Below are 11,923 nucleotides of genomic sequence, written 5' to 3' on the forward strand. Positions count from 1 at the left end.
TTTACTTAATTCATTTGTTCCCTTGAATTCTACTGTAATAAGAACGCCTTGCTCAAGAGAAAAATAGAGGAAAGGAAAGATACATTTGGACATGTACTAAAACCATTATGACTGTTTCAGCAGAAAAACAATCGCTCCAGCACAGTGAGGAACGCCTTTAACTATAATAATGTCATTAGCATATATAAGATGCCTGCTATGGTTTGCTGATTTTGGCTATTTTATTGACTATTTCCTTTCAAACCACTTAAAAGCTCCATTGTTTCTGGTTTTCAGGATAAAAGGAATTCATAATTCAGGTTAATGTTCAACACCTACCAAAAATGTACATCCAATGACTTGACAAAAGAAATATAATGATCTCTCATATCATGGTATTGATATGTGAAATATAGCATTATCATTCATCCATCAGAATATACATTAGCAGGGGAAAATGGCTACACGAAACCGGTGAGCCAAACTTTAGTTAAAATCTAACCATAAAGCAAAGCAAAGCAAAACTAAGAGTACTCTTAAGTTACTTTCACTAATTCTTTGATGGATGAAGTCAGAATCTCTACTGCCTTAAGGCACAAGAGCTACAATTTCCTTCAATTGCCCAACAACTTGACTCATCCTTGGCCTAGCACAAAGGGATTCCGTAGTACACATTAGAGCCAAATGCAACATGTCCACCAGCTTCTCCTCGGGACCTGCCTCCCATAAACTGGTATAGAAAATGTCCGGTATCTGGTCATCGCGCAACAACATGCTTGCCCATGAAACAATGTTAAATCCGTTCTCATGCACGGAAAATGAAGGATCTAAAGCTCGCTTGTCCGAGAGCAACTCGAGCAGCACGATACCATAGCTGTAAACATCGGCCTTGTCAGACACGCGACTTGTCAGAGCATATTCCGGTGCTACGTACCCAAACGTTCCTGCTACCTTTGTTTTTGTGCAGGTTTCCGTTCCCATGATCCTTGACAACCCAAAATCCGACAGATAAGCGGTGAGGTCATTGTCCAGCAATATATTACTTGGCTTGACATCACGGTGGACAATACGCGGGACACATTGATCATGGAGATAGGCGATTGCTAGAGCAATGTCTAGGGCAATCTTGTGTAGCACGTCAAAGTTAAAGACTCTATTGGTTCTATCCTGTATAAATTTCTCCAGGTTACCTCCTGGAAGATAATTATAAATCAGGAACATGTCGGCCTCACTTGCAAAGTATCCAATCAGAGTAATGAGATTTGGATGACTTATGCTTTTAAGGCAATTAATCTCAGCATGGAACTGGGGAAGTCCTTGACATCTTTCAACTAAGAGCCTCTTTACTGCAAGTATAATTCCGGAGGAAAGTTCAGCTTTGTATGTGGAACCAAATCCACCATTTCCAATGCAGTTGCTCCAGCTAAAGTGTCTTGTAGCCTGGAAGATTTTTTCATATGTCAAAACTACTCCTACGTCGTTGAAAACTGTAACATCGCTTCTTGCAGGTGATTCAGAGGCCGCCTCAATTCTAGGCTTTGCTGTCCGCTTTTTTACGTGCATACAGAAGGCAACAAGGCTAGCAAAACCAAAAATAATTGCACTTGCAGATACTACAACAACAATCTCAATGGAAGAAAGTGAAAGTCCCCGCTTACCATTTTTAGACTGAGGCTCTTGTGGAGGAACTGCATAACTTTGTGACTCGTCGGATAAAGCAAAGTTCGTCGGCAAGAGAAAACAAGAGAAAACAAATGCCATCAAGAACAAAATCAGGGTTCTTGAAAACATGAGTTTTTCCATTCCTTGAGAGCCCAACAACTCCATTTTTGTCTGTTTTTGTTGCAAAAAAGACAACCCCAGATGTCAAAATCAAATCTTTAAGCCTCAGTTTTCAATTTCAGATTGAAAGAATCAGTGTTTATGCTTTCTCAAAAGCGGAAAAAAAAAAGGATTCTTGAATTTGAAATGGTAAAAGGGTGAAAGATTAAAGCACAGAAATGAAGAAAATGCTCTCCACTTCAGCAACAAACAACAGGGGCAAAAACACAACTTTTCTTTGTATGAACGAGCAAATCGGTAGGAGCTCTTGGAATTGGAATAAATTCGGCAGCAGATCGCAAAATCTTGATAATCATCTCTATTTAATAAATGAGGAGTCCGCTTAAGAAAAAACCAAGAAAAAGATTTTTCTTTTCTGCCACTAGAGTTTTGTGAGTAAGAGAGTTTCTTTGAGTAAGAGTTTTTCTACAGTGAGTTGTTTATAGTAATAGTTTTTCAAACAACATGTGTTACTTATACCGGGAGTAGGATCTTTTGGGTCCACGAGTGGACTTTAGAAGCCTCTGTAGGTCTCCCACTTTCCCTTCTTCATTAATTACTCCATTCGTCTCAATTTAAGTGTCTTATTATCTTTTTTATCAATTCCAAAAAAAGTGTCTATTTATATATTTAATCAGTTAACAATTCAAATATTTGACATGTCAAATTTAAAATCAAAAGATTCAGAAGTTATTTTAATACATTATACATATCTTTAATTTAAAATCACAAGATTCAAAGAGTATTTTAGTACATTACACATATTTTTAATTTAGAATAACAAAATTTAAAAATTTATCTTTATTTTTAAAATTTTGGATCTGGTTAAACTAAAACACTTAATTTGGACGGAGGGAGTAAATGTTTTTTTTTGTCTCAAATGGCGTATCAAATTTCCACAATAGAAAAGGGAGAAAAAAATACTTTGAAATTATTTGAGCGGCTTCCTGAAGTGGGCCCGTGGTAACCTTCCACATGGAAAGCTGTCGTTTGTTCTTTGTATTCTGGAGAGATTATAGGGACAAAGGGAAAACGAGGTTTGCTTCTTTTTGCAGTTGAAATTTTTGGGAAAATTGCATTCAATGCAAAAAAAAAATAGGAATATGCTCCAAATATGCTACTGAAAAACTAACTAGTAGCAGTAACTAACTGAAATAAAAAGTGAAAAAAATATTGCCTGATAAAATTTTGGTCAAGAAGTATTAGTGTGATAATTGTCTGCTGATTAGAAAATAATTTGTTTTTTATCGAACGGGATGAGATTGTCATCCTCATACCTGAAAAGAAAAGATTAAAAGATATTGTCATTATAAATTCTTGTACTATAATCACAGAGATTAAGAGTGTTTATCGATCGGTTTGGGTCGATTTTTAGTTAAAACTAAAATTAAATCAATTTATTCAATTTTTTAATTATTAAAATAAAATCAAACCAAATATAATGCATCTTCATCGGTTTGGTTGTTATTAGTTTGATTCAGTTTATCGATTTTTAAAAAATTTAATGGTATTTATTTCTTTCATTTTTCCTACAATTAGGAAAGACTTCCATTCTTTTCCAACTATGATTACCCTTTTATTGTGGGAGTATAATTTTCTTGGAATATGCAGAAAATATCTTAAGATCTATAACCTTTAATCAAGTGAATAAGATTTATAAAAAACATAATCTTTTTTTAGGTAAATATCAATAATTTTTTCTTTGAATTATTGAGATTGGATTTCATGGATCTCTTTTAAGAAATGAGCTTAAGGTGTAAATTTCATTAGCCTAGTAGAGATTAAAAAAATGATTAAAAAAAAGTAAACAAAGTATTCAAAATTATTTATAAAAATTAATATATCATATATATATATAATTATAAAATTATGTTTATGATTTGTCGGTCCGGTTCATTTATTTCTTTGATTTGTTTTTAATAAAATCCAAACCAAATCAAATATTATTGGTTTTTAAAAATTTAAAACCAAACCCAAACAACTATCAGTTTATTTGATCAGTTTGGTTCTGTGTACGGTTTTGATCGGTTTCTAATCAAACCCTGAACACTCCTAACAGAGATTGATATTTAAATACTGTGACAAATCATGTGATTCATTTGTAACCTAATCTGAAAAGAGAAAAAACTTATTTAAGTGTAACCCACTTGCATTTAATTGCAGCATGAGTGAAAAACAAAATAATTTTCATGATGGTGTTTAATGTACATAGAGTTTAAGATTAGGACTATATTCACACACAGAGATATTTTAAAACTGTGACAAATCATGTGATGTAATATTTGTAACCTAATATGAAAAGAGAAAATGAGATATCTTGTCCTCTTATAATTTGAATAAAAGAAAATGACTTTTTCAGATCTCTTATGCATTATTTTTCAAATCTCTTACGCGTAAAAATGAAGATCTCTTGTAAAATTTGACATAAACCAAAAATATTTTGTAAGTGGGCTACAAAACCACATGTGTTATTCATCCTGGAGTAGGATCTTCTGGGTCCCCCAAGTGGACTTTAGAAGCCTCTGTGGGCCCAACATTTCGCTCTCTTCACCAATTAGACATTTTAAAAAGGTTTAATTCATATACATCTCCTTGACAGTAGATTTTATTTAGATACTTAAATTATAACTTGTTTCAATTGAACATATGAACACATAATAAAATTTTCCAATTACATACTTTCTATTCAAATTTTGAAAAAAAAAAAAAAAATTGCGCATGATCTCAAATGTTCATTACGTAGATAAGTTAACAATTGAAAATATGTCATCTCCTTTAATTTTTATACATCGTTCTCAATTGAAACATGCTTAAGGTTTTACAGCTTATTGAGACTAAATTCGTATATTTAAGAATGTGACATATTTTAGGTGATTAATTTATCTATATAATGGGCATTTGAGAATACATGTAAAAACAATTCTGTAATTTGAACAGAAAGTGTCTTATAGGAACACTTTATCATATGTTCAGGTGCTCAGTTGGAACAACCCGTAGTTCGAATGTCTAAATGAAATTTGCTGGCAAGTTTGAGGAGTTGTCCATATATTAAGTCTTTTAAAAAAAATATCAAATTCCCACGTAGAAAAAGGAGAAAAAGTGAATTTGCAATTAATTGAGCGGCTTGCAATGTGGCCCTACATAATCTCCACGTAGACTAACAGTTGATACAACAAAAGATTGCATTCTTTTGATTAGTATCGCCACCCAGAAAATGCTTTCGTTCTTATTAAATTTTGGTTAGGCCTGTGCACGAATCGGTTCGGTTCGGTTTTGGCCATCATCGAGTTGAAATTTCGAATTTCGACTTTCTAAAATTCTCAACCAAACTCGATTCATTCTAGGTTCAATTTGATTCGTTTTTTATTATTTCGGTTCGGTTACACAAATCGATTTGTTCGGTTTATTCAAAATTTAAACAAGCAACTATTTCATTTCAGTTTTAGAGTAAACATAACAAAAAATAATGAGATCCTAAACTTACAGCCTTATAACCAAGACATTAACCAAGAAAAACCCATAAACTTGCAACCATAATAGCATATAAATAGCAAAACAAGAGCTTGACAACTTGTGCAAGCATACAAATCCGCCAACACCACATTACATATACCAAATTAGTCATATTAATCACTAGTGGCATATAAATTCGGTTTGTTCGGATCGGTTCGGTTGATAATTGAAGCAAATCGTATCCGAACCGTTAAACCGTAATATTTTACAATTGTATTTGTAAATCGAAATCGAATTGTATTATCCAAATTAAATTATCCGAATTATTTCGAATCGGTTCGGAAATTCGAATTGAACCGATTTGTGCACAGGCCTAATTTTGGTAAAACAAAATTATAGAAAAATGGAGGAAATGGGATTTGCATTTTTTTTTTTTTTGGTTGGGGGGGCGGGGGGCGTGGGAGGAGGGATGTTGAAATTTTTGGGAAAATGAATTTACTGCAAAAAAAAAAAAAAAAAAAAAAAAAGGAAAATGCTTCAAAGGTACAACTGAAAAACTAACTAGTAGCAGTAATTAATTGAGAAAAAAACTAGAAAAAAGATGGTGATATAAAAATGGTCAAGAAGTATTAGTGTGATATTATCCGCTAATTAAAATAATTTATTTTTTATCGGATAGGATGAGATGTCAACCTCATACCGGTAAATAAAAGATTAAGAGATGTTGTCATAATAAATTCTTGTAATGTGATCACATATATTTTAAAATTGTGACAAAATATGTGATTTAATATTTGTAACCTAATCTGAAAAGAGGAAAAAAAACTCATTTAATTGTAACTCACTCGCAATTAATTGTAGCATGAGTGAAAAACAAAATATTTTTCTTGTCCATTTATAGATATAATGGTGTTTAATGAACATAAAGTTTAAGATTAGGACAAAAATATTGTCATAATAAATTCTCGTAATGTAATCACATAGATTGATATTTTAAAAACTGTGACAAAACATGTGATTTAATACTTGTAACATAATCTGAAAAGAGGAAAAACTCATTTAATTGTAACTCCCTAGCATTTAATTGCAGCACGAGTGAAAGAAATATTTTTCTTGTTCCATTCATACATGATACATATAATGGTGTTTAATGAACATAAATTTTAGGATTAATACAAATATTACCATACTTGTAATGTAATCATAGAGATAGATATTTTAAAACTGAGACAAAACATGTGATTTAATATTTGTTACCTAATTTGGAAAGAGGAAAAACTCATTTAATTGTAACTCAATTGCAGCATGAGTGAAAAATAAAATATCTTGTTCCATTTATACATGTAATGGTGTTTAATGAACATAGAGTTTAAGATTAGGACAAAAATATTGTCATAATAAATTCTTGTAATGTAATCACATATAGATATTTTAAATCTATGACAAAGCATGTGATTTAATACTTGTAACCTAATATGAAAACAGGAAAAAGTCATTTAATTATAACTCACTCGCATTTAATTGCAGCATGAGTGAAAATCGGGATATTTTTCTTGTTCCATTTATACATACAGTGGTGTTTAATTTTCAAATGTTAAACTATTATTGTTGAATGGTTTTAGTTGTAGTCTTGAAATGAATGTTGATTAAATTATGGTTGAAGATTATTGTAGTGTTGTATTATATATAGAATGTTGTTATTATTGGAGGGTATCTGATAAGTATTTTGATTGATTGACAACATTATAGTATTGAATTTACCCGAATATTATTATGTTTACATGTTTGTTTTTGGCAAGTGCTGCAGCTATATCTAAATAGATCACTGCTTGCTAAATTTTATCCAGAAACGCGACAACCAATCAACGATGTTTGTTAATAATATAAAATTACATGTCCAAAAATATGAAGAAGACAATCATCGGCGTGTCCATAATATAACCTAAAAAATCGACGGTATCCCTCGATTACCTTATAAACTAAAATACTCTTAATAGATAAATTAAAAGTCTAAAATAATCTAATTAAACAAAATTGACAAATTCAATCAACCTTTTTTAAAGATTTAAATGTTTTTTTGGTATGCTTTAAGTTTTGCTTGCCTCTTTCAAAATTAACCGATGGAGGCCGTTGATTTTACCTTTTGAGATAAATATTATCGAATGGCTAAAACTGATCGATGTTGTTCTCGATAATAGCTCATAACCTATATTTATAGTAGTATTTTCAGTTGTCTCATCCTATCTTTGATGATAATCAACTGTAGATAATGAGAATACGACATTCTTAGAGGTATTAAATCTTTGAAAAATAGTGAAGGAAGTTTATGCTATTGTTCCGCTGCCTTACAATTCCAGCATGCCCAGAAAATCATGAAGTCAAACACAAAAGCAATTTTTTTTAGTTTGCATTTTTGCAATAATTTCTACAAGAGTTATGGTTCTAAAATTAGCAACAATTTTTTTAAAAAATTTATCTGAAGAAAGCTTGTTGGAAATCTTACGAAAAATATTTGATTACGAACACTGTAGGGATTCTTGAACAATCTCATAGCTTGAGGCCTGTCAATTAAGACACTGTCTTTAAGGATATTTCACCTGGTATAGGTGTATACCGGGTAAAATATCCTTAAGGACAATATCTTAATTAGCACGCCTCAAGCTATGACATTGTTCAAGAATTCCCTACAATGTTCGTGATCAAGTATTTTCCGCAAGATTTCCAACAATCTTAAGGATATTTCTTTGACTATATTCTTATGAAAAATACTCAAAATTAATCTATGTCGGGAGGGGGAGGGAAAAAAAAAACAAGCGATGTCTTTGATGGCGAAGTACAGGGTGTGTGTAACTGATGACAGCCATCAAGGGATGGAATGGAGTATTTGATTTTGCTAGTCCAGTACAGCTATTGGAAGCATTCTTGCATAAATGGTATTTCTATTTAGATAGCTCATGCTAATAAGGTAAGTTGGCACGTTATAATTCATCGTATTTAAATTGAAGAAAAGGGAAACATGGTTAGACGTTCAAAATTATTATTTTGTATGTGAAAATTATGTCATCATACCCCTCAATGTAGTAGAAGGTTCAGAGAAATGATACTCCCGCTAAGGAAAAAATAAATATGACTAAGCGGATGGTATAAATTATTTTGGTCATTTCTCAAGCAAATCTTGTGGCTAAAGTGATAAATTGGGTGTTAGACTTTGATGCTACTAAGCATATTTGTGCTAATATAGTTTTATGTTCTACACCCAAGTTTAAGAAGAAGAAGAATTTATTTATTTGGTGATTCTAGAACTACTCAAGTTCTTGGAATGAAAAAGTTTTTCTTAAAATCTTAAAAACATTTGCATTAACTGAGGTGGTACATGTTCCTAATATTTGAACTAATTTGATTTCTGTGAGATTATTAGGAAAAGTGGGGGTGAAAGTTTCAGTTGAATTTGATAAAATTGTATTAACCAAAAATAACACTTTTATGGGCAATGAGTATTGTAATCATGATTTATTTTTGTGCGCTAACTATTTCAAAAATAAATTTGATATGTCGAAAATTCATTCTAGATTTATTATTTTAATATATTATTGGATCATTATTTTACAATTCATACGTGTGTTTAAAAGCTTATCAACTTGATCACGAATTCCAAGTTATAACGGAATATTTAATATATTAAATAGCGTTGAATAGTATTTGTGTGTTGTTAATTAATGATGAAATTGTCATTTGTAATCTGACTAATTGTATATGTTATTTGGCTATTATATTTGCTTGCAACCACTTGAATGATTCAATTTATTTTGTAACTGTAGCTGATACGCCTCTGAACTCAAAGATGTGAAGAATGTGTACTTGATCAGAGTCCGGAGCCAAAATGACTTATTTTTGCAGTCATTAGATCAAAATAGGGTGTCTTTTTTTTTTTATACCATAATGGGCATTTCGTCGATTATTCAACGAAATGCCCAGCATTTACTGTTCATAGCCGCAACATTTTTTTTTTTTTTTTTTTTTTGCAGTTCGTGAACTGCTTAACGAAATAGCAGTTTTTTTTTTCTTTTTAGTATTTCGTGAATAAAAACGATTTTTTTTTATTTCGTCAATAAAAACGAAAACTGTTTTGTTTTGTTTTTTTTTTTTCGCATTTCGTGACACAATCAACGAAATAGGTGTTTTTTTTTTTTTTTTGTATTTCGTGAATAAAAAAAGAAATAGGAAATTATATTTTTTTTGGGGTGGTGAAGTTATATATATATATGAATGAAATAAAAAAATATATATATAATTTCCTATTTATATATAAAAAAATATATATAATTTCCTATTTATATATAAAATATATATATATATATATATATAATTTCCTATTTATATATATATATATGAATGAAATATATATGTATGAAATATTTTCCTATTTCGTTGGTATATAAATGAATATATATATATATATATATATATATATATATATATATATATATATATTCATCTTATTTCATTGGTATATGAATGAAATAAAAAATAAAAAATATATATATATGAATTAATAAAAATATATATATTTATTTCATTCATATATATATATATATATATATATATTTTTTTTTTTTATTATTTCATTCATATACCAATGAAATAAGATGAATATATATTTTTTTTTTCGTTTATATACCAATGAAATAGGAAAATATTTCATTCATATATATATTTCATTCATATATATATATATATATATATATATATATATATATATATATATATATATATATATATTTATTATTTCGTTCATATGCCAATGAAATAAGATGAATATATATATGTTTTTTTTCGTTTATATACCAGCGAAATAGGAAAATATTTCATTCATATATATATATTTCATATATATATATATATATATATATATATATATATATATATATATATATATATATATATATATATATATATATATATATATAAATAGGAAATTATATATATATATATTTTTTTTTATTTCATTCATATATATATATTTTTTTATATATATAAATAGGAAATTATATATTTTTTTTATATATATAAATAGGAAATTATATATATATTTTTTTATTTCATTCATATATATATATAACTTCACCACCCCAAAAAAAAATTATAATTTCCTATTTCTTTTTTTATTCACGAAATACAAAAAAAAAAACACCTATTTCGTTGATTGTGTCACGAAATGCGAAAAAAAAAAAAAAACAAAACAAATCAGTTTTCGTTTTTATTCACGAAATTAAAAAAAAAAAACATCTATTTCGTTGATTGTGTCACGAAATGCAAAAAAAAAAACATTTTTATTCACGAAATACAAAAAAAAATAAAAAATGCTATTTCGTTAAGCAGTTCACGAACTGCAAACAAACAAAAAAAAAATTGTTGCGGCTATGAACAGTAAATGTTGGGCATTTCGTTGAATAATCAACGAAATGCCCATTATGGTATATAAAAAAAAAAACACCCTATTTTGATTTAATGGCTGCAAAAATAAGCTATTTTGGCTCCTGACTCTACTTGATCATATTACTAGGCCTTTAATGCTTTTGTCTCGAAACGATTTTTCTAATAGCCTTAATGGCTTTCATGACAATTTGATATTGAAATGTTCTCAAGTGATGTGAGGTCAAGTTCCTAGTCCAACATATATTATTGTTTTATGTGTTCATTTTTTAATACGGAGAAAATAGAAAAATTCTTCTTTTCTAGTTTTTCTTTGATGTGTTTTGGTGTGTAAATTTGTATGTCATATATAAAATAGGATAACTTATAAGGCTGAAATATTTGAAAATGTGGGGGTGTCTTACTGATGTTGTATTACTCGATTTTGAAGGAAAAAAATATTTGAGAGGTATCACAATTATGGTACTAAATATAGTAAATTTGTTGTTGTACTAGAGAGGGACAATGATGCTAAAATGTATCTAAGAAACCATTAATGGTTATGTGTTTACCTTTGGTAGGATGTAATAATATGAAAGTCAGTCAAATACACCTCAATGGAATCTAAGTTTGTGGTTTGGAGTTGGCTGGTAATTAGGGGTTTTCATGGTTCGGTTTGGGTCGTTTATTGATTAAAACCAAAACCAAATCAATTTAGTCGGTTTTTAAATGTCTAAATTCAAACCAAACCAAATAAAATAAAAACCACCAATCTGGTTATTGTCGGTTTTGTTCGGTTTTTCAGTTTATGACTAGCAATCACAATTCAACTATTCTTTCTTTACATTCTTCAAAGTTCTTATAAAGCTCTATTTTCCCCTCATGGTCCAAACATTAGGTGGCTAACAAAGAAAGGTTAAATATTTAAGCTAAAGACATTAGGTTCTTATAAACCTTCTCAAACTTTGATAATGAGATAGAAATATGAGCGTTCAGTTAGGTTAGGCAGAAATGTAAAATGAAAAGTGAGATAGTAGGGTTACACTTAAGAGTTAAGACTTACAGAGTTGGCTTTGGACATATTCATTAAGACATGAGCCTTAAACAATCATATGAAATAAGTGGAGCAAAATCAAATTAATGATTAAAAGATATAAAATATAATTATTTATGAAAAACTAATATTATACATATAAACAATTGTAAAATTTATTTATATAATATATCGGTTTGGTTCGATTATTTTCTAATAGAACCA

At 29.3% G+C, this 11,923-nt stretch overlaps 1 protein-coding gene across 1 annotated transcript; it reads right to left on the reverse strand.

Annotated features, from left to right (window-relative positions):
- Positions 1-354: 354 nt before the first annotated feature.
- LOC132615815 (probable LRR receptor-like serine/threonine-protein kinase RPK1) lies at positions 355-2,270 on the reverse strand. Its single transcript, XM_060330401.1, has one exon. It carries the CDS (start codon positions 1,804-1,806, stop codon positions 568-570), a length of 1,239 nt encoding a protein of 412 aa, XP_060186384.1. The 5' UTR covers positions 1,807-2,270; the 3' UTR covers positions 355-567.
- Between the last annotated feature and the right edge of the window lie 9,653 nt (positions 2,271-11,923).

The sequence above is a fragment of the Lycium barbarum genome, chromosome 10 (genome assembly GCF_019175385.1).
Source record: "Lycium barbarum isolate Lr01 chromosome 10, ASM1917538v2, whole genome shotgun sequence".
Taxonomy (NCBI): Eukaryota; Viridiplantae; Streptophyta; class Magnoliopsida; order Solanales; family Solanaceae; genus Lycium; species Lycium barbarum.